Raw genomic sequence first — 24,627 nt, 5'->3', positions numbered from 1 at the left:
TGCAAGCAAATAAATGATGAGCAAAATGTTGTTTATGTGGCTGGGTCTAAAAATATGACAGCTAATTTACAGAAGGTTAGCAGAAGGAAACTATAAACTGACCAGTTAAACTGGGAGAAGGGATTTACCTTTGAACTATTTCAGAGGAAAGATGTGTATTCACTCTCTACTTACAGTGTACGTTAAGGCAGTAAAAGAAATGCTTGAGCAATACAGAACGCTTGGCGTAGTGAAGGAATAGTCAGAAAAAGCAAAAAGTACACACAATCCAAACATTCCACTCCTATTCATGGTAAATGCTTTACAATCTTCTGTTGTGAGGGCTCTACTCGCTCCGTGTGTGTGTGTGTGTGTGTGTGTGTGTGTGTGTGTGTGCATGTTCTACAGTGAATTAAACCCAGCACATCCTTCATACGTGCTAGCAAGCCCGCTGCACTGTGCTGTATCCTCAGTCCTTTCTTTGCTTCTATTTTGAAACAGTGTCAGTAAATCGTTAGGGAGGCCCTGAACTTTGAGCTCTCCTCCCAAGCAGCTGGGATTAGGAAAACGCGTCTCAAGGCCCCACTTCCTGTAGGCTTATTTTTGAAAAGTCCTTTTCTACGGATTCCGGAAACACCGTGCCTAGAGGGAGAGTGAAGTGGGAAGACCAGTTTCTTCATTTTGAGATTCTACTAACATATATGTCATAAATGTAAACTCGGGAAATACAGGTGTAGTTTCAAATTCTAATCAGAGACAAACAACTTGTTTTTATTACAACTGTCTTCATGGCGCCCTCTGCTCTCAGTCCACCCTTTCAAGGGTGCTGGTGTGTGGCAGGGTGTGTTCCAGACAGCGCTCCGCACTGCTTCAGCTTGGCCCTTCCTCCCCTACACACCTAGGCCTGCCTGGAGCTACAGGTTAGTACCATCCAATCCACTGTCATTAAGCTGCCACTGCAGACTGTGTGTGCTGTTTTTTCTCTGTACTAGGACAGCCCAGGCACTTTGTATGACAGTTCCCACTACAACCTCGCCACCTATCGAAAGCCAGAGAGACCCTCACCACGCTAGTTTGTAGCTTGTTTTCCTTTCCTGTACCTTGGAATTTCCATTTTAAATGGGCGCCTCTATAAAGTCATGTTCTAAATAAGGCTAGCTAGCTAGTTATTTTATCCACCATTATTGTCTGCATAGTGAGAAATTTAAGTATATGATGTTGCTGTCAAAAAAAAATCATTTAAATACGTTATATCTGTACAAGAGGCAAGTTTTGGGCAGTGGTGGTGCAAGCCTTTCATCCCAGCACTCGGGAGGCAGAGGCAAGAGGATCTCTGTGAGTTTGAGGCCACCGTGATCTCCAGGACAGACGCCAAAGCTACACAGAGAAACCTTGTCTGGGAAAACCCTATGTTGTTCTAAGGGGTCGAGGTGGTTCTGCAATGCACGATCGTCTCCATCACCCACCCAGAGCTTGGCTTTGCTGTGGGTAGGCCCGCTTTCGCTAACGTTAGAATGTTCTAGAATTCTCTTCACAGGCCTTCTGTAAAGCCTACAAGAGAAATGCTTCCCTTACAACTTAAACTCCACACGGGAAGAAATACTCTCATGTGTTCACAGCTGCATCTGTTTTTCCTGGTAATTCAGGTACTCATTTATTTAAAAGAAAAAAAAGGAAGCTGTGAGGCTCTGCGGGCCGCCATGGCGGTGGCGTCCATCCCTCCCAAGGGCTCCGCCTCCTGCATGTGGCAGAAGGCGGCAAGGGGTTCGGCCAGGCGACGCCCGAGACTCGCTCATTTTGTTCATTTCAAGCCACTGGCCACACTTTTTGGATTCAAGGGGCCATTTTGTGGTCATAACCTAAATAAAAGTTTTCCAAACAAAACTCTGGGCACCATTGAGCATATAGCACATGTCAAGGGGGGTCCTGCGCCTGGAGTCACTCGCTATGGCTGTGAGGACACGGGCAGGGGCACCGTACCTCGCGCATGCCCCGTGGCACCCCTCACGCACCCGGAGGGTGACGTGGGTCCTGGGGGGGGGGGGTCCTGCGAGGGCCCGACGTGGCCGCCCATTGGCTGAGGCCCACCGCACGGCCAGGTCACGCACAGTCACCCCCGGCCCCTGCCCGCCACGCCTCAGTGCCTCGGCGACCCCGGCCCAGCTCGCTTGGGGCTCCGCGTCTCCGTCCTCCTCCTCGCCCGTTGGAGGCCAGGCGGCCCCGCAGCGCGCCCACAGCCCCCCGGGTGAGGCGGCCGAATAGCCTGGTCCACCTCGAGGTGTTTTCACCGAACTCCAGCCGACATCATGGTGAGTCGCGGGCAGGCCGGCTGGTGGGGGTGGGCCCGGCTGAAGGCCACGCTCCTCAGATGGGGTGAAATTTGGAGTTTTTGGGGTAGCACGGAGATGAGGCGAAGGGAAAGGTGGGGTTCCTTGAGGATTCCGGTTGTGGGGCCCGCCTGACACCCCCAGAGGAGGCCCTGCCGACTTTGCGGCCTACCAGCACACCGGGGCTGCTGGGACATGGCCGGAGGCCGGTGGACACGGCCTCAGGGCACCTTGGGTGCTCCGGGCTAGACCGCGTGCTCAGCCTGGGCCTCGGGCCACATCGCTTTCCCGCCTTCCGGCCTCAGGGCCTGCAATAGCCCGGCCCCCACTCCGCGCCCCATCCCCACCCCCACCCCAAGCCTCACCTGACTCCCACCCTATCCCCACCCCGCACCTATCTCCGTGCCTCGCGCCTCTCCCCACCCCCACCCCGTGCCTGTCCCTACCCGCGCCTAGCCCCCCACTCTGCGCCCATTCCCCACCCCGCGCCCATCCCCCACCCCGCGCCTCGCCCCACCCCCACCCTGCGCCCACCCCGCGCCTCGCCCCACCCCCACCCTGCGCCCATCCCCCACCCCGCGCCTCGCCCCACCCCCACCCTGCGCCCATCCCCACCCCGTGCCTGTCTCTACCCCGCGCCTCGCTCCACCCCCACCCTGTGCCTATCCCCCCTCCCCCCCCCTGCCTCACCCCACCCCACCCCCACCCTGTGCTTGTCCCTACCCAGCGCCTTGCCCCACCCCTACCGTCACCCTGCTGTTGCGGCCCTGTGGACGCTATTGGCTAGGTCCTGTCGGGAGTGGCACCTGAGAGGGCCAGGTGGTTGCTCTGGGTAGGCTTGTGCGCATGCGCGTGCAGGAGGGGAACCAGGCAGCTCGCGATCTGAACCGAAAGCAACTCTGCTACAATCCCAGCACAGAGGAGGCTGCTGGAGGAGATGCGAGTTCTAGGCTAGCTTGGGCAGGCTACAGAGCCAGCCCCTTCCCGGGGAACAGTACCGAGCGTGTCGGTTGGCATTGTCACATATGCTGTATTTCATTTTTACAGGTTTCCCCATTTTAGCGGTAAAGGAAGAAAATTTATATAATTTATGACGATGTTAAAATAAAGTTGGGCAATTTCATGTAAATATATTAGTTGTAAAATTACTTGTCAATCTCAGTTAAGTTAAAATAACAGTACTGTAAAGTACTTGTGGACAGTTTTCTCCATTAGAGTTAGAAATTTAATGAAATCAGACTTACTATTTGGGCCAGTATTTGTAACATACATGGCAATTTGCTTACTATGGTGATTTAATTAAATTTCAAAGAACATTATCCTGGAATTTTTAGTAACAATATTCTCAACTTCTAGCTATTTTTGATGTGGATATTCAAATACAATGTTATTGTACTGTGGAGAGTTGATGTGTGATAGCTTCCAAGTTCATTGTTAGTATCAATATTTCTCAATTCATTTGGAGGTAGAATTGATTGTCTTATACTTAATAGTCAGTTTTTAATATGCTATTACACTTATTAATGGATAAGATATTTTTCTACCAAGTTCAGTATATTTTGTGCATAATCTCAACTACTGGAGGCAGTGGGGGCCAGGTGCCTAAGGCAAGAGGATCACTTGAGTGCCTCAGTAGTTTAAGGCGCCCACCCCCCTTTGGCAACATGAGACATTGTCTTTAAAAATAATCATAGAAGGCAGAGGAAGGTGGAAATCCATGACTCTGAGGGCAGACTCATCTACATAGCAAGCTTCAGGTCAGCCAAAGTTCAAAAATTATACTATTTTGAACATAAAATTCTGATTATTTGGTTGTAGAGTATTTTTGGTCTTGTTTTAAAAAGCATCTATTGGTTATGGGTGTTTTAAACACTAAGTGAAGCATACAGTAAGTAGCATCTCTGCCTGTGGTTCAGGGCTTGTTAAAATGAGTACTTTTGCTTTGTTAGCTTTGAGTGCCACCTACTGGATAAAGGCCAGGGTATGGTGTGCCTTCTTTAATACATCATTACACTATTAAGATGAGACAAATTTTATACTTACCCTAATTAAGCAGGAAGCCTAAGCCCAAATCGAGTGTCCTATAATATTTGATGCTTTATTTTTCTCATTGTTAAATTTTCCTCAAATACCCATCTTTTGTATAAAGAAAATAATTAGAAGACATTTGAGGTTTTTTTCTAATTGCTTAATTTTCAAGCAAGGAATTCAAGATCCTGAAAACAGGTAATTTATTTAAGAGCAAAAAGAATCAAGTTCTTCCCCAACGATCATGTTTCACTTCAATTCTAGGGATATCACACATAACAGTTTTCAGCACATCCTTATACAGGTTTTGGTACCAGCAATTCTTTGCTGGTGGCGGTGGTGGTTGTAGTTGGCATTATGGGATACTGAAGTTGTATCCCTGGCTGCCTACCTACCAGATGTCAGACATTTACCTCACTGGTGATTTCCAGCAATATCTCTAGATATTAAGTGCCCCTAAAGCACTGAGAATCAGTGCATTTATTACTTCTTAGACTCTGACACAGTTATCTTGTGAAGTATAACATCTCTAAATAAAAAGCATCCATGCCTTGTGTTACAGACATCAGAAATAAAAAATTATTTATCAAATAAATGTAGCCTATTTTCATTCATAAAAGAAGAGACAGTTGAGGAAGGGAGTCCTATAAAAATTACAGAACCACTGTTTATGTTTTGAATTTATTTTTGAATGAAAAATTGAAAAGAGTTGGACAGATGTAGGAAAGCAAATCTAGTCAAGTTTTAAAGAGTTGAAGATACATAGCATACATTTAGAAAAAAAAAGTAAAATTGTTTGACATTAAAAGAAGGGAAAACATTAATCTTTTTACTCCCTGTCATTTCACTGTCATGAAATATTATTGAAGGGAATTTGCTGTTCAAAAGAATAAGGTTGTTCTTAAGTAGGAACACAAAATAGCCTCTGAGCTGGCTTGAGCTTTTGAAATCTGAAAGCCCAACTCTGACAAGTCCACACCTACTACGAGTCTACAACCCCTAATCTTTTCAAGAAGTGACCATTCTTACTCAGATTAACACACTGTTTTAAAAACGATGACTGAGAAACATCATATTTCAGAAAGTATTGCATCCTTTCGTTTAATTTCCACACCAGTTCTCTGCTAATTGCTGTCCCTGAAGCTAAACTAAGCTGTATAGGTAGGTGATTTAGAGTAACACTAACTTAGTTAAATATAAAAGGTATATTTTTTATACAGTTTGTCATATGTGTTTGTGTATATGTATTTTTAAAATTGTTTATTTTCTAAATTACAGTCTGCCACAACTTCTGAGTCTCCAAATTCAGCTGTCTCCAGGGAGGCCAGCACCCAGTCTTCATCAGCAGCCACCAGTCAAGGATATGTTTTGCCAGAAGGCAAAATCATGCCAAACACTGTTTTTGTTGGTGGAATTGATGTTAGGGTATTGTATTCATATTTTGTTTGCATTTTAAAATACATTGTGAAGCCAGGGAGTATTTGGGTGAGAAGAAGTGGGAGTAGTGCATGAGCCCTGGACTTCCAAGAGGAGCCCTGGCAACAATTAAGAGGCTCAAAAATTTTATTTAAAATGTTGTGGATGATGGGATTTGATGTGTAGACCTAAAAGGGTTTTTCGTTGTTGTAAATTTTTGTAGTTTTGGTTTTAACTCATAGAGACTAAAACTGCATTCATCAAAGTAGAGTAATTTCGGAATACCAGAGATTGGCTTGCATATAATCAGATTTCTTTTTCACAATGCAATTAGAAATCTTGAATGCTTAGTTTTTACTCTCGGAGTTCATTTATTCTCATAGATGGATGAAACCGAAATTAGGAGTTTCTTTGCCAGATATGGCTCGGTAAAAGAAGTGAAGATAATCACTGATCGAACTGGTGTGTCGAAGGGGTATGTAAATATATTTGCTATAGCTGCTGTTTATAGAACTGAGCATGGCTGGAGAGATGCCTGGATATCAGACAAGACTCTAAGTGGGCATTAATAAAACTTGTTGCTTTTGTTTTTTTTATGGATAGAAGGTTTTTTTTTATCAGTTTATTTTCCTAGTATTTGTATTTTGGTATTTCCTAACTCACACAAATCTAATAACATGAGTTATTAGATTCCTTTTGCACATTTCACAGTATCTTAAATTTTAGCTGTCTTGCCTTACATGATCTTTGTTAATGAATATTAGCCCATTCTGACATTAGACTAAGAGAACAAAGTGGTATTTATAGAGGATCTGTTGTCTATGTCTCAGCATATTTACGACAGTATATTCGTCTTCCATTATCACCATTTCTGCTATTTTATAGAATATTAGATAGTGTAAATCATAGTACTCTGTAGTTACGATTTTGTATTTCATTTATCTGCTTTCTAGCTATGGATTTGTTTCATTTTATAATGACGTGGATGTGCAGAAGATAGTAGAAGTAAGTAATAGTCTTACAGAAAATTTCTTTAGCAATGCTTTAGATTTGAAAAGTACTGGATATTCAGTCTTATGTAAAATACAAGGAAAAATAGGCTTCCTTTCTGTTTAAAATAAAAAAAAAATTCTTCTAATTTTTGTCTTTTGAGACAGGATTTTGCTGTAGCTTTGGAGGCTGTCCTGGAACTAGCTCTGTAGGCCAGACTGGCCTCAAACTCACAGAGATCTGCCTGTCTCTGCCTCCTGAGTGCTGGGATTAAAGGTGTTCGCCACCACCGCCTGGCCAAAATGTAATTTTATGTAGTTAAACAGAACCTGCTTGCTTGGGGGCCTTTAGCTTTATCAACTAGAGACAGAGTTAGAAATGGGAAGAATGGCTTTACAAAATTTAACTTGATGCTTTGAGATGCTTTGATTAGAGTTCTAAGGCTGAGCACAGTAGTATTTGCCCAAGTCTCAGAAGTGAAGGATTAAATTATCATTTGTTACTGTTTTTAGTCACAGATAAATTTTCATGGTAAAAAGCTGAAACTGGGCCCTGCAATCAGGAAACAAAATTTATGTGAGTAAAACCAGAAATTGTTCTTGATAAAACTGTTTAGGTTTTCAGAGAACTCGGTGTAAGTTTTTCTCTTGTTTCTTTTAAAGGTACTTATCATGTGCAGCCACGTCCTTTGATTTTTAATCCTCCTCCACCACCACAGTTTCAGAGTGTTTGGAGTAGTCCAAATGCTGAGACATACATGCAGCCTCCAACCATGATGAATCCTATAACTCAGTATGTTCAGGTAATAACAGCCGGCATTCTTGTTCTTAGGTTTGTTAAGTCTTTTTAAGCTCTGAAATCATATGCATGGTTTGGATGTTAAGTGTAATACAGTTCAGTCCTTATTGGAATACTTGAAATGGGAAGAATTTGTTTGTTTATTCTCATTCTTAATTGCTGTTTTCCTCATGCTGAAATGAAATCTGCCTCTATATAGTTTGTAAGCCTTTATCCTAGAACCTTGGTAGCCACATTAGATATATTTCTTTTTTCCAAAGTTTATTTTTCAGACACATAAAGTATATATAGAAGAATTTTACTATTGCCTCTTTTTTCAAGTTGAAAAAGTTATATAAATTTTCAGGAACAGCTTTGCATATCCTCTTAGTTGGTTCTTCCCAAAGAAGATCAGTTCATCTGTGTTTGACCTGCAGTGAATTCCAAATGCCTCCTCATGTAGGTTGTTGACACCTGGGTTTATTTTAGCTCTAAAATTGATAGGTTTTATCTATAAATCATAGGTTTCTTGAATTTAATTTGAGGTGGGTTAATATTTAAATTTTCATGCTTACTATGCCTATTTATGCTAAATAACATTCTTGGTACATTTTACTTCTATGCTTTTCAATTTTAGAGACTGTTTCTGGCAAAAAAATTAATAATGTCATATTTATTGTGTGTGGAATACAGACTGCATCTTGCCTTATTTTTCTTGTTCAAAATATGACTTAGAAGAAAATCTATACTTACTCCTAAATTGTGAGTCATTACTGATATAAGGCATTTGTGTGCTACTACTTGCTTTTAGTCAATAAATACTGAAGTATAGAAAACAATGATTTATCCGGGTGTGGTGGTGCTCGCGTGATTTACTCGGGAGGCTGAGACAAGGAGGATATCTTGAGTCCAAGAGTTCTGGGCTGTAGTGCGCCATAGCATACTAATTTCGGCATCAATATGGTAACCTCCCAGGACCAGGTTGCCTAAGGTCGAAAAACAATGATTTAATCACTTCTCCAGCTTCAGATTGTAATTCCTTAACTTTCAGAAATTAAATGAGGCTGTAGAAAAGTTAGAGCTTCTCCGTTCTGTTAACATTGCTATGAGTGCCTTATCTGTGAAGGTATTTTCATAAAGAAACAGAAGATGTTATTTATTGAACTCCCTTGCTACAACTGTATGTATAATCAGTGTACAGCAACTTCCAAAGGTGAATTTTGGCTTAGAAAAACAGTCATTTAAGTTGTCTTTTTCCTCCTTCCTGTGCAGTGGGTTATCATTTGACAAGAAATATTTTCCTCATAAAACCAATCTTTTAGACTCCTGAATTGCTATATATATAGAAAAGGAGAAAAATACTTTTTTGTTGTATTGTGAATGATACTCTTTCTCATTTTCTCAAATTTATTTTACTAATCCAGTTTTTCTGTGACCTTTATTCTCAGGCGTACCCTCCTTATCCAAGTTCACCAGTTCAGGTCATCACTGGGTATCAGCTGCCAGTTTATAATTATCAGGTATTTTTTCCTTTAATTGAAAATGACTTGGCCAGCACCTGTCCTCATTCATCCTATCCAGATCTACTCCTTATAAACAGGCTTGTAAGGTGTCTTAGTGTTCTAGTGCTGTGAACCATGACCACAGTGATTATTATAAAAGAAAGCATTTAATTGAGGCCAATTTACAGTTTGAGGTTTAGTTCATTATCGGCGTGGCAACATGCAGGCAGACAATAGTGCTGGAGAGGTAGCTGAGAGTTCTACATCTTGAATCCATAGGCAGCAGGAACAGACAGCCCCTGTCTCTGTCTTGGGCTTTTGAAAAGCTCAAAGGCCACCCCCAGTGACACATTTCTTCTTTCTTTTTTTTATTTAATTATTTATTTATTTTTATTCCATGTGCCTTGGTGTTTTGCCTACATATATGTTGGAGAGGGTGTCGGATCCCCTGGAACTTGAACTGCAAACAATTGTCTGCCTAGTGGGTGCTGGGAATTGAATGTGGGACCTCTGGAAGAGCAACCAGTGCTCTTAACCACTGCGCCATCTCTCCAGTCCCCCAAGGCTACACCTCTTAATCCTTTCAAATAGTGCCATTCCCTGGTGACCAAGCATTCAAGTATATGGGCCTATGGGGCCATTCTCATTCAATCCACCACAAAAGGAATAATAATATAGTATGTTAGAGAAAACTACCATAGCAAAACTGAACCAGGGAGGAAAAAAACACAGAAGGAAAAAGAGCCCAAGAGAAGTCACGAGAATTAGAGATCCATTTGTTTGCACACTCAGGAATATCATAAATAACTAAACTGGAAGCCGTAATACAGAGGCAGAGGAGCTGGTACATGCAACCTCAGTCCTGTGCATTCATAAGAGCTTTGATTGTGTTGATTTATAGGGCCATATTCTCCTGGTGTCCTCTATCCCCTCTGACTCCTCTTCCCCAGGGTTCCCTAAGCACTGAAGAGAAGGACTTGAATTATCAGATAATTTAAGGGAATGTAAAATAACTTGGAGATACTACTTTGGTCTTTCTTTATATAAAATTGCTACATAGTGTGCTATATAAAGTAGAATTAGTCTATAATTCAGACATCAATATTACTTAGAGGTAAATATTTTGACAAGGAAAAAACATTTGTTGAGACTGTTTATGAAGATTAAGTATCTTCTGTTCTTATTTCAACATACTTTCATTTCTGTCAATATCTTAAAAATCCATGCTGACTTAGAAGTTTTTATAAGATAGGTTGAAATAAAAATACTACCCAGTACCGAATTTTGATTGATAGTGCATAATTTTGCTAGATGCTATAAAATAGTAGTTTCATGAATTTCTTCCAATAGATGTGACCATATTTATGACCCTTAACTGTAGCTGTAGTAATAATTTCCAAGTGCTCCTGTCTTTTTAAATTTTCCTGAATGCCAAGTTCCATTTGAGAAAATGTGAGTTTTATATATGGAAGAAACTGAAAAATGCACAGATAGTACTGTTTTGTAATAAGAAATTAAGAGCATGATAAAGACTGTAACATTGTCTAATTATCTCTTTTGAAAATATGTGTAGGTGTTTAAATAATCTTTGTTTTCTTTTCTTAAGATGCCACCGCAGTGGCCGGCTGGGGAACAGAGGAGTTATGTTATACCTCCGGTAAAATGAATTAGCTGAATGTATTCTGCTTACTTAGTCTTACAGTTTCCTCTGATATATTTCTTTTGCAATATTGTGTAGGTTTATAAATATTCTAATTACATTATTTTAGGTATTTTACTTTATCTAAGTAATATACTCACATGAGAAAAAACCTGCTTTTTGTTTTTCACATTATTGTTGTATGTCCAGTCAGTGGCTGCTTCATAAACAATAAGTTTTTGGTTATTTATTGGCATGATGTATAATCAAGGAAAATATTATTAAATATTAGATTCAGAGTTACCATGTGGTCTTTCTAGAATCTGCCTGAGTTTGCAACTAAAATAAAATACATAGAAACATTTTACCCTTAATATTATTTTATAAAAAGAATAAAAGAAGGTGATGCCATCTATCAGTAAACCACCTGAGCTTCTGTTAACTTTCATAGATAAAGATTGGGTATTTGAAAAACAAAGTGAGAGAATTCTCAGGTACTCTGTTAACTACATATTATCGTTCCTTAAACTCCTACTGACTTTCATGTTGACAGGCATTTTTAAAATAAAAGACTTCATTTTAAAACAGTAATTTTAAGCATTTAGTTTAAAACAATTTCTGAAAAATAACCTTCTAAAGAATGACTTAGAAATGTATCATGTTTCTTGTTAATTATACTTTTATCGTTTTAAATTTAGGCTTATACAACTGTTAACTACCATTGCAGTGAAGTTGACTCAGGAACTGAAGTTTTGTCAAATGAATGTTCAGTTCATGAAGCTTCTCCAGCCTCTGGAAATGGCTCACAAAAGGCAAACATCTAATTTTATTTACTGCTTTAATTTAAAATTTATTTTATATTATGATTCTTTGACCTATTTGCCACGATTTAAAAATGAAAGTTACAACCTGCAGAGCTCAGAGGACTTAACGCTGCAATTAATGTACAAGAAAATAATACCTCAGATAATCCAAACTTGGAGTTTCTGATTCCTTTGTTGTATCTTTTCTTCTAATTGCATTTTTCTTAAATCATATTTTAGTTACTGGTCTATAATATGATTTGGTAGAATTCAGTGGCCAGATTTCTACTATTAGTATGAATATTTGCCATGCCTTTTATAGTTTAAATATTTTATTTAGCAAAATAGTACTATGTATTATTTATGATACTCTGAAAATATTTATGACATTAGCTTTTTAAAATGGTAATTGTTTGATACCAAATTAGATAGTCCGTCTGTCCTGCCTTCCTCCCTCCCTCTTTCCTTTTTGTTGGTTTTTCGAGACAGGGTTTCTCTGTGCTTTGGAGCCTGTCCTGGAACTAGCTCTGTAGACCAGGCTGGCCTTGAACTCACAGAGATCTGCCTGCCTCTGTCTCCAGAGTGCTGGGATTAAAGGTGTGTGCCACCACTGCCTGATTTAGTCATTTCTTTAATCATATTCTCATCTCAAAATTCTAATTCATATTGTTGAATAAATAAAGAAGTAGACATGTTGGGAAAAAAACGAAAGATTTCACTGGACAGATCCCTCATCTGTGTGTGCTAGTGAATAAGAAAATTACGAAACAATAAGGAGTTCAAAACTAGCATTGGCTACATGGCCAGTTTGAGGCAGTCCTAGGGTTACGTGATATCCTGCCTCAAAAAAACCAAATTTTGCACACATAAAATTAAAATAGCTTGTTGAACAATTATACTAACATATCTTCCTGAATATGTTTTTGAAATATTAAAATGTTTGATTCTTTCTGTAATAGGGAAAAATAAATGTTTCAAACAAAATACCATAGTTTTAATAAATACAAATTTTTAAATTTTCTAAAATACTAAATTTAGGCGGACTATATATAAAGTAAACAATAAATGGTAAGAATTTGATGTTATGAAAGATTTTCTTAGTAGTGTATATGCTCAATATACTTTCAAAAAGCCATTAGCAGGGCTGGAGAGATGGCTCAGAGGTTAAGAGCATTGCCTGCTCTTCCAAAGGTCCTGAGTTCAATTCCCAGCAACCACATGGTGGCTCACAACCATCTGTAATGAGGTCTGGTGCCCTCTTCTGGCCTGCAGGCATACACACAGAATATTGTATACATAATAAATAAATATTTTTTAAGAGCCGTTAGCAGTGAATAAAAGATGTAGTCTTTAAATTTCCATGTTTCAGAAGTCTGTGGACCGAAGCATACAGACGGTGGTCTCTTGTCTATTTAACCCCGAGAACAGACTGAGAAATTCTCTTGTTACTCAAGATGATTACTTCAAGGTAGGACAAGAATAGTATGCAGAATAGAATGTGTGTGTTAATATTGAAACTTAGTTTTTTCTGTATGTTTTTATACATAATGTTTTTATAGTAATTAATTAAAGTGTTTTATTATATAAACCCTTGGAAAGCCATTATAATAGTTGTGTTTTACCCAAAGTGTGTTGGATGGTGTGCAAATCTTAGAATAATAAAGTTTGTCTTTAGGGAAGAAAAGTTTTCAGGAGGTTGAGTTGATGAGCTGTTGGGCACGTGGCTCAGTGAGTAAAGCACTTACTGAGCAAATGTGACTTTGAACTCAGAATTTATAAATGGCAGGTGGGTTTAGCAGCCTGCCTAGAATTCCAGTCCTCAGGGGCAAAGACAGGATCCTGAGCAAGCTGTGTAGCAAGGTCAGTCCCTATCAGTAATCTGTGTGTTCAGTGAGAAAAGGTAGAATGCAATCAGACTCCAGATGATGTTGACCTTTGACTTACACAGTATGCACACAAACTACGGAGAAATGGTAAGTAATATAAAAGGTTCATGAGAGTTGGCAGATAAAATAATTACTTGACCACACAGAAAAATTTGAAATCAGAATGTAATTCATAGCTGTAGGATTAAAGAGAAACAAAAGAACTACTTGGTTAATAGATTTGAACATCGTGGAGAATGAAAAGGAATAAAACTGAGGAGGTTGAAAATAACCAAGTGAGAATTCAACAAAGTTTGGGTTTTTAATATGTTCACATTGCACAGATCACTTACATTTTAGGACATTACATTTAGAGTTTCTATGTGGTGCCTTCTATGTGGTGGTTTTATTTGAGGGTTAGAACTCAGGAACTTGGCCATGCTGTAATCACATGCCTTACTACTGAGCTGTTCTTCCAGTCCCAAGACTTTACAAATGTAAAATGAGAATAAGTAGAACACAAAGTCTCTAAGGTTCTTTTACTTTTGAGTCCAAATATGAAGTCTATTAATTGGCGAGTTCATTGGAGAGAATACTGCATTCTGGGAAAGATATTTTGAGATAATAAAGGATAAGTGTAATATGGATGTCATACAACTCATTTAAATTCATTAAAAATTCAATGAATTTTTAGTATTTTTTACTTATCTGTACAACCATAAGTCAAATTTAAAAATGTCTTAGCCATTCCAGAAATAAACCCCTTGCTTATTTTCATTTCTAACTTACTAGGCAGTGAAAGTTATTACCTACAGTGTGTTTGCAATATGATGAGCAAAAGATGCTCATTTAAAATTTTTTTCTACACAGTGCAGTATGTAACTGCAGCAGTTTGCCCCAAAGTTCTGAAAGTATTAAATGATGTTTGAAAACAAAAGTGTTCAAAATTGAGTTTTCACCTTGTGTTGGAAAGAAAGAATACTTCCCTTTGAAATCTAGAGATTTCTTTCCCTCTAGTTAGGAATCAGAAATTAGTAGAGAAACCTGCTGTTGTCTGTTTTGTGTGTATATGTATGTATGTGCGTGCATGTTCACAGATCAGTCAGAATATTTGTGTGGAGGCCCATAGTAGATGTTGGCAATTCTGGGATCCCAAGTTCTTAGCCTCCTGATTACAGAACAAGCACATGGAGCCACAGACCTATTATAAGCAACTAATTACTGTTTGTTATTGAAATTGAATGTACTGTGTATTTCCATCATTGTTCTTTTAACTTCAGCCCCATAATTTTAATTCCTACCTAACATCTAAAAATGTGTAAATTTGTGACCAGTTTTCAAGGCCCCAACCTAAGTGGGATGTTATTTTATTGACATGGAGCTGATAATGTGTGTACCTTGTGTACATGTGAGGGTACTTGTAGCAGTCAGATAGACATTGGTGTCTTGCCACCTTTTTGAAACAGGATCTTCCGCCGAATCTGGAGCTTGTCCATTTGGCTAAACTGGCTGATGTATGCCGGAGGGATTTGTTTATTTCTGGTTCTGTTCTACCAGCACTATGATTATATAGTACACCTCTAATACTAGCCCTTTAAAGGGGGTGCTAGGGACCTGAACTCAGGCCCTCAGGCTTGCACAGCAATACTTTGCCAAATGAGCCACCTCTCCAGTCACATAGAAATTTAGGTAGAATGTTCACATAGAACATTAGGTAGAAAAATTGAGAAATTTAAAGTATACAGAAAGATCACCAGTGTATATACAAACATATCATCTTATATAAGAGATTTGAGCAATCCTTAGGTCTTCATATCCATGGGGGAGAGTGTTCCTAGGACCCACCCCTTGAGAAAACATTTTAAATATTCTTACCTTTGCTTCATAAAGAATGATACATCTCCACAGATTGCACTTAAAAGCCCCTTCCTTTAAATGCTTGGACTACACTTAAATTCCGAATAATGAAAAAACAAAACAATTTCCAATCGGTTGTAACCTGTGTCCGAGTGTTCTTTGGTGCACAGATTGCACTAAGCCTTAAATATACAAGATTTTGAGCTTTTTAATAAAAATAAAGGATTTCAAATTGAAACACAGTACAGTTCTCAAATAGGGTTTCTGTCAGATGGAATAGTTAATAAAAAAAATAGGGATTTGTTTGTTTCTTTTGGGAAGGTTTTAATTCTCTCTTTAATTGTATACAGGTACTTTGCCTGTGTGTATGTCTGTACTATATATGTGCCTGATGCCCACAGAAGCTAGATAAGAGTGTCTGATCCTTTGAAATTAGAGTAAACAGTTTGTGAGCTGAAACCACCAGACCATTTCTCCAGACCCAAGCCTTGGGGTTGTTTGTTGGATAGTTCTTACTTTGTTTTGCTGGCAAGGTGGCTCATCAAATAAAGGCAGTTGGCACAAAACCTGGTGATCTATGTTTAATCCCTGAAACATACATGTTGTAGGAGAAAAACTGACTGTGCATATTGTCCTCTTGACCTCCACATAATGGGCTATGCATGCCTGCATGCATGCTTATACACACAAAATAAATTCTAGTGAAAAAAATTAAAGAGTAGTTTTAAGAATTTTCTGCTGTCTTTAAATCATTAATTATTTAAAATGGTACTAATTGTAATATTTCTGAGTTGAATTCTTTTTTAATTTTGTCATTTAACAAAGCCTTACATTTATTGTTGGACAGAGTTTCACCAAATGCCTCCCCTTTCCTCATTCACTATATTTAAACTTAAACCAACATACTATTTCATAATCTTAGATCAGTAATGGTAGTATGGAATTTTCAGTGATTTAAAATAATTTTGTCTCTTCTAGGATAAAAGAGTGCATCATTTTAGAAGAAGCCGGGCAGTCCTTAAATCTGATCATCTCTGCTAACTTTGTAGTCTCACAAGGTTGTTAGTTTTGAATATTAAGAGACGGAAAGGTTTTACTATTACAGAATTTTTGACAAATCACACTCAGATTTTGTATTGTATAAAAGTTATATTAGATTGCCTAGTTTTATGTTGAATGTGTTAATTTGATGTTTAAATAGAAACTGGTTTTGTGTTCATTATATAGTTGAAAGAAAAATAATTGCAAGTAAAAAAGATAAATAATTTTCAAATAATTGAAAAATAGCTGAAAGGAATAACTTTTAAGACTTAAGGACTTGTAATTAAAATTGGCATTTTAAGAGTTCAAAAGCAAGTACTAATTTTCAAGAAAAAGGATTTTATAAACCTATTTTGAAAGGTCGGAATTTTGATAGTTTGGCTACAAGCATTTCACTTCTCAACAGGTACCTGAACAGTACAGTATTTACAGTATTGTGCTTTACATTTATTATTTGTTTAAACATTTGCCACAAGAGCAGAATTTTTAGAACTGCATTTTTAATCAGTGGAACTCAGTATATAGTTAACTTTATTGAAGTCTTCCTTATCTAAGCCCAGGAAACAGATTCTTAACAGTCCAATCAGTGGGTCTTACATTTATACAAAATATTTTACCCTTTTGCTAGAATCCACACATATGCACATATTTATTTGGTTGGGATGGTAATTAGGATATCTGAAATTCTGGGTGTAATTTTGTTTAAAGAATCCGAGACAAACTAAACTATGCTAGATGTATAAGCTATTCTCAATGAGTAATACTCTTTTTTCTAAAAATGCTAAACTCAATGGCTGTCTTAAAATTGTGCAAAATACTGGCATTAAAGAGTGCTGAAAATTTTTTATGTCACTTAAAAGTTAATCAGAGTATCTGAAAGAAATTTTTATAAAAACATTCAAAATATAAGTTGTTACAGAGTAAATAGGTTTTTAGTTTTGTTAGTCTCTTGTATTTCCTTTTGTAAAGTAAAATATGTCCAAAACAGTCAAAGTATGTAATTTTGACATTTCTAAACCACAAAATTTGTTTCATAATTGTATCCCAAGAATGGTAGTTAATCTGTTTTTAAATTAGATGGTCTCTTCATTGGATATTATACATTGTAACAGCAGAGAGACTGTGCCCACAGTTGTTTTCACCCTGTATTCCCATTCTGTCAGGATTTGTTCCATGGTATAAAGTAGGCAAGTAACAGTTGTGAGCAGTTCAGGGGCTAAGCCTTAGGAATGTAGCTCTGGGACGGTGATAGATACCGTCTGACCTGCCATGCACATTAGTTTTACAATGCCTTGTATTAGCCCTTTCCTTCAAATAGGGTCATGTCATAAGTGTCCATAATGATCTTAACTCTTAATTTCTGTATCTGAAGGACAAAATCTTTTTAAGTCTCCAAGAGGTCAGTGTACCAGAAAACTAGGAAATGTGCTGAAATTTGTTCTTTTGTTTGTCCCTTTTCCCCCCAGTGCATTTGTATTTTTTTTTGTGTTAATAGTCTTGCATGTGCCACTCTGTGATTAAATCTCCAGCTTACTATGAATGATATCCTAAATTCTAAAAAACAATTGTAATTGTTGATGTATGACTTAAGGAAAAGTAAGGGAATAAATTTTCACCTGCTGTTTTGTTGGAGCCAAGTATTTAAGAGAAGGGGAAAAGAAAAGTACTGAGCCTTTCAAAATGAAAGATTAATTTTAAACTTAAAAGTATGTTCCTATTACCTATTGCTGATACTATCTTTGCATAAACGAATAAAGCTTTTTTTCAAAAATATCATTGACTTATTGTCATATCTACAAGATGGGAAATTTTGGTGGATAGTGTGTGACAATGTATAAATCCCTGTGATTAAAATTGTAAATAGTCTGCATTTTCTAAGATGGCAGCTAATTATAAAATTTTGAGACATTTTCTTGCTTTCTACAAGATATCATAGCCCTGGTTCTGCACCTGGGTGGTAGCTAGGTTGTTCAGTCCACCACCTCTTCCTCATCAACAGGCATGCTTCCCAGAACCTCCCTGGCTAACTCTGCAACAAGGGATGGTTCACCCCACACCATTACCACCAAGGCCAGCTCTTCTGTGCTGCCCAAGTGAGGCGCAGGGGCCACTCAGTGTGGCAGCTGGTAAGGAGCAGGGCCAGTTCTCCCACTTCTATGTGTGCCCCCCTCCCCCCAGACCAGCACTCCTCTCTCCTGCAGGTGGTGAAGGGCAAGGGGAGGAAGGCATCTTTCCCTCACCCATACCACCCACTATTTGGCAAGTGTGGGGGATTCAGCTCTTCTGCTTTCACACCCCTGCCAACAGGGTCAGCTCTGCTGTGCTGCCTAAGCAAGGTGCAGGGCATGCTGTCCTGGTGCTGCAGTTAGTGAGGGGCAGGGTCAGCTCTCCTGCCGGCCACAGGTGGTGAGGAGAGGGCATCTTTCCTTCACCCATGCCACTACATGGAAGGCGGGAGGGGCAGGGCCAGCTCATCCATACCCTGGCCAACAGCCCGTGTTCTTTCCTTCAAGCCCAGGGCAGTCCGTCCCAGGCAGATGTTAATGGCGCTGGGCAGGCTCTGACCAACCTAACTCTTAAAAAGAGTTGCTTGATTTTCAGAGGCTTAGTCTACTAATGTGGCAGAGAGCATGACATCATGCAGGTAGGCAGGCATGGACCTGGAGAAGTTGATGAGAGCTACATCCTGATCTAGCAGAGAAAAGGAAAGCTTTTAAGGTTTCAAAAGGCCACCATCTCCAGTGACACTTTCTTCACAAGGCCACACCTCATCCTGCTCAAACATTACAACAGCTAGGAACTAGACACTCAAATATATGAGCCTATGAGCTACTTTCTGTTGTTTTAGTTTTTCGAGGCAAAGTTTCTTTATCTTTGGCTGTCCTGGACTAGCTTTATAGACAAACCTGGCCTCAAATTCAGAGATCCGCCTGCCTTAAAGGCATGTGCCACTACAGCCTGGCTGTGGGTCTATTCTTACTCAAACAACCACAGCATGTATACCTTTTTTATGAGAAAACTACTATGGCACTAAAAATAGTTGGTAGTTTTCGTTGCAGTGCACGAACAGTGGTCCCCATTGGGAATGCTGAAGCACACACTGACGTTACTTACCTGGGCAAGGTCTCTCTCATTTTATATGGCAATGGAATGCTTTGTTGCCCACTTTTGGGACTTTTGTTTATGTCCGCAGATATACTATAGATTGGCATTGCATTTGCTTCACATAAGAGTGTGTCCAAAGTAATTTCTCTCAGTATCTCTGCAATAAAAGATACACTCACTGCTCTGAAAGTTTGAAAAAAATAGTAAAATTATGTAGAGAAGATTGGTACTCGATTCAATTTCTATTTCTAGTTCAAGCCCTATGAGTTCTGCAAAAGGAAGTAAGTGCAGGAATTCTTGCAGATAACTTGTGTAGTTTAGTAGTTAATAAGCTCTAAATAGCTAACTCTAATAGAAAATTGATTCAAGGCTATACAGGATACAAAGGAGTGGCTTTGGGAATCATCAAAGATTAAAATTGATATTTAGTGTATCAACTGATGAAATTAGAGTTCATTTTAAATATGTATTTTTATGCATTTGTATGAGTATATATATTCATGCATATATACACATGTGCATATATGTATACCAACTACAGCCACCAGTTTAACTGTCATAACCAGTGGCTTCTCTGGTGCGAGATACACCGTTGGGTTAAGACCTGTGTCCTCTTGATGACCCAAATACTTTTGGTGCAGCTAGGTCACCCAGAGAAACCCAAAATTTATGCCTGTTCTCAATCCTGCTGCAGGAGGAGAAAATAGTTATCTGATCCACCACCAGAAGAGTAGGAGTTCAGCTCCTCGGTGTGCAGTTTATGTCCCAGTAATGGATGCAAGTGGAAGACCCCAAACCCTCCATCTTTGAAAACGCTGCTGGTCTTTAGAGCCTGCTAGAAACAGTCCATTGGAAACTTCTAAGGTAAGAGGGCTTTGGAGGATTTTCTTTAACAAACATTATTGGGAGTATGAAAAGTATCAGGTTACTCAAGGACCTGATGAATTGCCTTCTGGGTTTCTGGAAAGGCTCTGTGACACAAATTGGGTATTTACCCATATAGACCCAGATGCTCCCCTAAACAAGCGAGCCACTGGTAGTATCATCATGTAGCTGGCTCCAGATGTGAGGCGAAAGCTCCAGAAATTAGAGATATTTGAAGGAATAAACAGGTCTCAACTTTCATAAATTGCTCAGGAAGTTCACAACAGCCGAAGTTGAAGACAGAGAAGGAAGCTCTCGTTGTGTTCTGCCCCTGGGGAAACACAAAAGAGAAACACAAACACAATGGTAAGGGATTTGTGGGCTCAGTAGCACTGTTTGTTGGGGCCCTGAGTGCAGATCTGTTGGAATTTAGACAAAAAATACCCACAAAGCGCCCTGCTCCAGTATGTGCAGCTGGCCTTGTGGCTCTGAACAGTGAGGAGGAGTGTGGACAGGCAGCAGAATGGCTAAAGTAGTCCTCCGAGCCCTGAGGGAGAGTCTCAGTCACATGCCTAGACAGCCTAGATGAAGGAAAGCAGATGCTTCCCAATACCACACTTCAGCCATCCTGCAAATCCCTGCCCCACATCAGAAAACAAAACAAGTGTGGGGATTCCTGGGGGTTGGCGGCTACTGCAGGCTATTTGCTGAGATGGCCAAGCCCCGGTACCCCTTTGGAATGAACTGAGACAGAGCAGGAGGTCTTTGAGGCCTTAAAAAAGATCCTGCCCCAGCTTTGGCCCTCACAGACATCCCTAAGACATTTCTCTTACATGTGGATAAGACCAGAGGCATTGCCTAGTGGGTCCTCATGCAAACCCTGGGATCCTGGGGAAAACCAGTGGCATATTTATCCAAGAGATTTGACCCAGTCATAGTTGGATGGCTAGTGTGTGTAGGTCCATAGTTGCTACTTCCCTGATGGTAAAAAAACAAGCAAACAAAAAAACCTGACAAATTTAACTTTAGTATGCAAACTGTTCCAGACAGTCTCACACTGTGTTGAGACCTTTTTGAGAAGGGAACCCAAGAGATGGATGTCTAGTGCCTGGGTGACCCTGCTTCTGGGTCAGTCTCCTGTCAGATGATGACCCTGTGTTTCCCCTGCATGACTGTCTTAAGGTGACTGACATGATGCGATTTGTCAGCCTGATCTGACTGACATCCTGTTGGTGGCAGATTTACATAGGGGAGAAGTTTCAACCAAAATGGGATCAAGCCGTGGTGATCCAAGATAGGACTATCTGGGCACAATCTTTAAGCAGGATCACCTTAGCTCACAGAGCTGAGCTTTTAGCTTTGACTTCAGCACTCCATGGGGGGGGGGGGCATATACACTGCCAACTGATACGCTTTCACCATGGCTCATGTCCATGGGGCTCTATAGGGAGAGACTTTTCCTCAACAGGAAAAGAAATAAAAAAAATAGAAATCTTAGCCCTAGATTAGAAGCTATCTGGTTACCCAAGAGGGTAGCCATTATCTATTGAAAAGAGGGGATTTCTCAGAAGGGGAACAGAGCAGCTGAGTTGACCGCATGGGAAATAGCCCTAGAATCAGTGGGGTCTCTTTGAGTCTTGGTAGCTCTGCTGGAGTCCAGTTATCATTCCGGACCACCTGAAATATATTCAGGGATGAGACTGACTGGTTGAAATGGGACTGGGCAATTAGATAGACAAGGATAGTGGATGCTGCTGGGCGACAGACTCAGCCTTCCTGAGAGTTTAGAAACTGATCTCCAAGTCCCCCGGCTAGGAACCACAAAAACTGCTGCACTCCTTAGACCAGCTTCATACAGGCTTTGCAGAAAGCTCACAGGCTAGGGACCAGACTGGGAAGGGAATCCTACTGTTCCACCTCTGAACCTGCCCAACAGTTCCAACCAGGAGACTTTGTTTGTAAAGAGGACCTCTGCCCAGACCCTGGAACCTGTCTAGATGGGCCTACCCAGTCATCCTTACCACTCAAACTACTGTCAAAGTAGCTGATGTCATCCCTTGAAAAAAAAATGCCACTGAGGACAACAACAGATTGTCACTTGGATCTCAGACCCCATAAAATAAGACTGGCAACATTTGTATCCCTCCATCCCCAATCCCCACATGAAACTGCAGAACAAAATATCAGAATGTGTTTTTTTGCACTTAAAAGCCCCTTTCTTTAAATGCTTGGACTACACTTAAATTCTGAATAATGACAAAACAAAACAATTTCCAATCGGCTGTAACCTGTGTCCGAGTGTTCTTTGGTGGACGCCCCATTATCTATATCTGTACAATTTGGCCATCTCTGACCAAGCTGAGCAAGTTTTAAAATATTATGAGACTTGTAAACTACACTACATATATCTTCAAATTTTGTTTTAAACCCACTTTATGCCATCTGAAGTAGAGTAGATTATTGCAATTTTCAACTAAACTGAGAAGTCTTGTGTGATGGTTTGTTCAGTATTAAGTATCCTAAGTGCAAGAAAGTTGTGTTTCAAAACTAAGGACTCTGCTGCAGTTCCCTGTAGTTGTGAAGTGCTACTTCTCGATTTTTTGGTTGCTTTGTAAAGGTAACCTGAAAATAGGATAGCACATTGCTTAATTGCTGTGCCTGCCTTTATCGCTGCTGTTTTGAGTGTAAGAAGGAACAAGGTCGATGACACTCTGTTTTCACAAAGATGGCAGTAGAGGGAGGGGAGGAGCCACAAGGAGAGAAAAGCAGCGTGTTTCCCATTGACCAAGTCTTACAAATAGGACCAGCTGTTGAGGATTATCATCTGGAATTCCTAAAGTGCTTCTTTGAGATAAGGCTTTTTCCTACATCTTTGGAAAACTGTAACCTAGGCTTTCCTGACATTATGTGTAATATGTCTCTCTGTGTGTAACTGATTCTTTGGAGCAATTCCTCACCACCCATCAAAGGCTTGAGTTTTCCATCTGTAGACAGTACTTTTGGTGGTAGAAAACAATAAACTTAAAAAGTTAGAACTATAAGCATGCGTTTTTGAATGCTCATGCAAAATATTCAATCTGCATAGCAAAGAAATGATAGGTAATTCTGCATTGCATTTAGAGTTGAAGACATCTGTCCAATATGGCTGTAGCTGTAGGCCAATTCCACAAAAATGCAAAATACCGTCTCCTGATGACAGAAGTTGAAACTACCATTGTACAGTTAAGCTCTATGGGAGCTATATTTTACATTTTTAACTGGTCTGAAACAAACTTTTCTAGTTGAGTCTCTAGCTTGTCTTCCCAAGGCAAGACTTTTTATCTTATATGTACCTCCATTAAGGCGGTGTGCCAGGAGTGTGCCTCCCGTGCCCATATAAAACTCCCAGATACCAGTTCACTAGGTCTTTAACAGTAGAACAAATGCCTGAATAACTGGGATGTTCAGGTCATGAAGCTGTTTATAAATTTAAGCAATAGAAGCAATTTAGGAAGTTGGAAGTTTTATAACCCTTAATTGGTTCCTTTTTACAGACAACAAAATTACCAAAACTGCATTAAGAGTATAATCACATGTATTGTCTTCCCCCGGAATAAAGTGGATAGAGATACACTCTCTAGTTCAGTCTGGAGTGAAATATTGATTCTATGAAGAAAGCAGAGCTGACAGTCGGTCTGTGCCATTAAGAGCTAGGACAGAGGTTCTGTCTCCTCTGCCCTTGTATCATTTGGCTGGAAAACTTGGCGTTGCCCCCTTCCACAATAATCTGGCTGGACATTGAAGAGAAGGGCAACTGAAAATATGAGATCATTTTGTTGTTGTTGTTGTTGTTGTTTTTACCAATGCTACCTACCTGTTTGGGCTGCTTCAAAAACTGTGTGAAACCTACACAGCACACCAGCTACACAGCACACCAGCTTTGTAAGAGAGCTTTCCTCTGCTCCGCTCCTTCTCCCAACTGGACTTTGTTACTGCTCATCGTTTTGCTTACTGTGTCTGTTTTCAACAAAATGAAATCCACCTAAGGTTATAGCCACAGCTAGATCAAAGTAGTAGTTAGTAGGCAAGGTACTCAGTGAGAGCAATTCAATGGGAAAGCTGGACTCATACTCAGACCTGCCCTACTGCTTGGCAGAGCTGCCCAGTCCTGAGTTCTGATCTCAGGGACAAGTTCTGAAAGCCAGGCAGGCCTACAATTCTGCAATGCTTCTCAGGAGATTGATCCATGCCGCCACAGCTCTGGATCAAGCTCAGTTGTGTTATATTGTCGTTACCAGGGCATCCCCTGACAGGACTGCCCGCCCATGGGTCAGCAAAGGGCACAGAGATGAACCACTCTGGAGACAGGTTCAGGGAACAGCACCTGCTCTATTGCATGGGAGGGGCTGCCTATGTAGTGGAAGCCTGTTTACTGTGACTGGTTAGCACTTACCT

The 24,627-nt window shown here is 40.0% G+C and overlaps 1 protein-coding gene across 1 annotated transcript; it reads left to right on the top strand.

Moving 5' to 3' along the window:
• Positions 1-3,152: 3,152 nt before the first annotated feature.
• On the top strand, positions 3,153-16,224 carry Dazl (deleted in azoospermia like). Its single transcript, XM_041655133.1, has 11 exons — positions 3,153-3,311; positions 5,613-5,759; positions 6,134-6,225; positions 6,704-6,755; positions 7,253-7,316; positions 7,403-7,542; positions 8,966-9,037; positions 10,626-10,676; positions 11,357-11,470; positions 12,831-12,929; positions 16,162-16,224. The coding sequence occupies exons 1-11, from the start codon at positions 3,153-3,155 to the stop codon at positions 16,222-16,224; spliced, it is 1,053 nt and encodes a 350-aa protein (XP_041511067.1).
• The last annotated feature ends 8,403 nt before the right edge of the window (positions 16,225-24,627 follow it).

The sequence above is a fragment of the Microtus oregoni genome, unplaced genomic scaffold (genome assembly GCF_018167655.1).
Source record: "Microtus oregoni isolate MIOR12 unplaced genomic scaffold, Mior012 000007F_ref0000211, whole genome shotgun sequence".
NCBI classification, from domain to species: domain Eukaryota; kingdom Metazoa; phylum Chordata; class Mammalia; order Rodentia; family Cricetidae; genus Microtus; species Microtus oregoni.
This window is presented reverse-complemented; position numbering and strand designations above follow the sequence as displayed.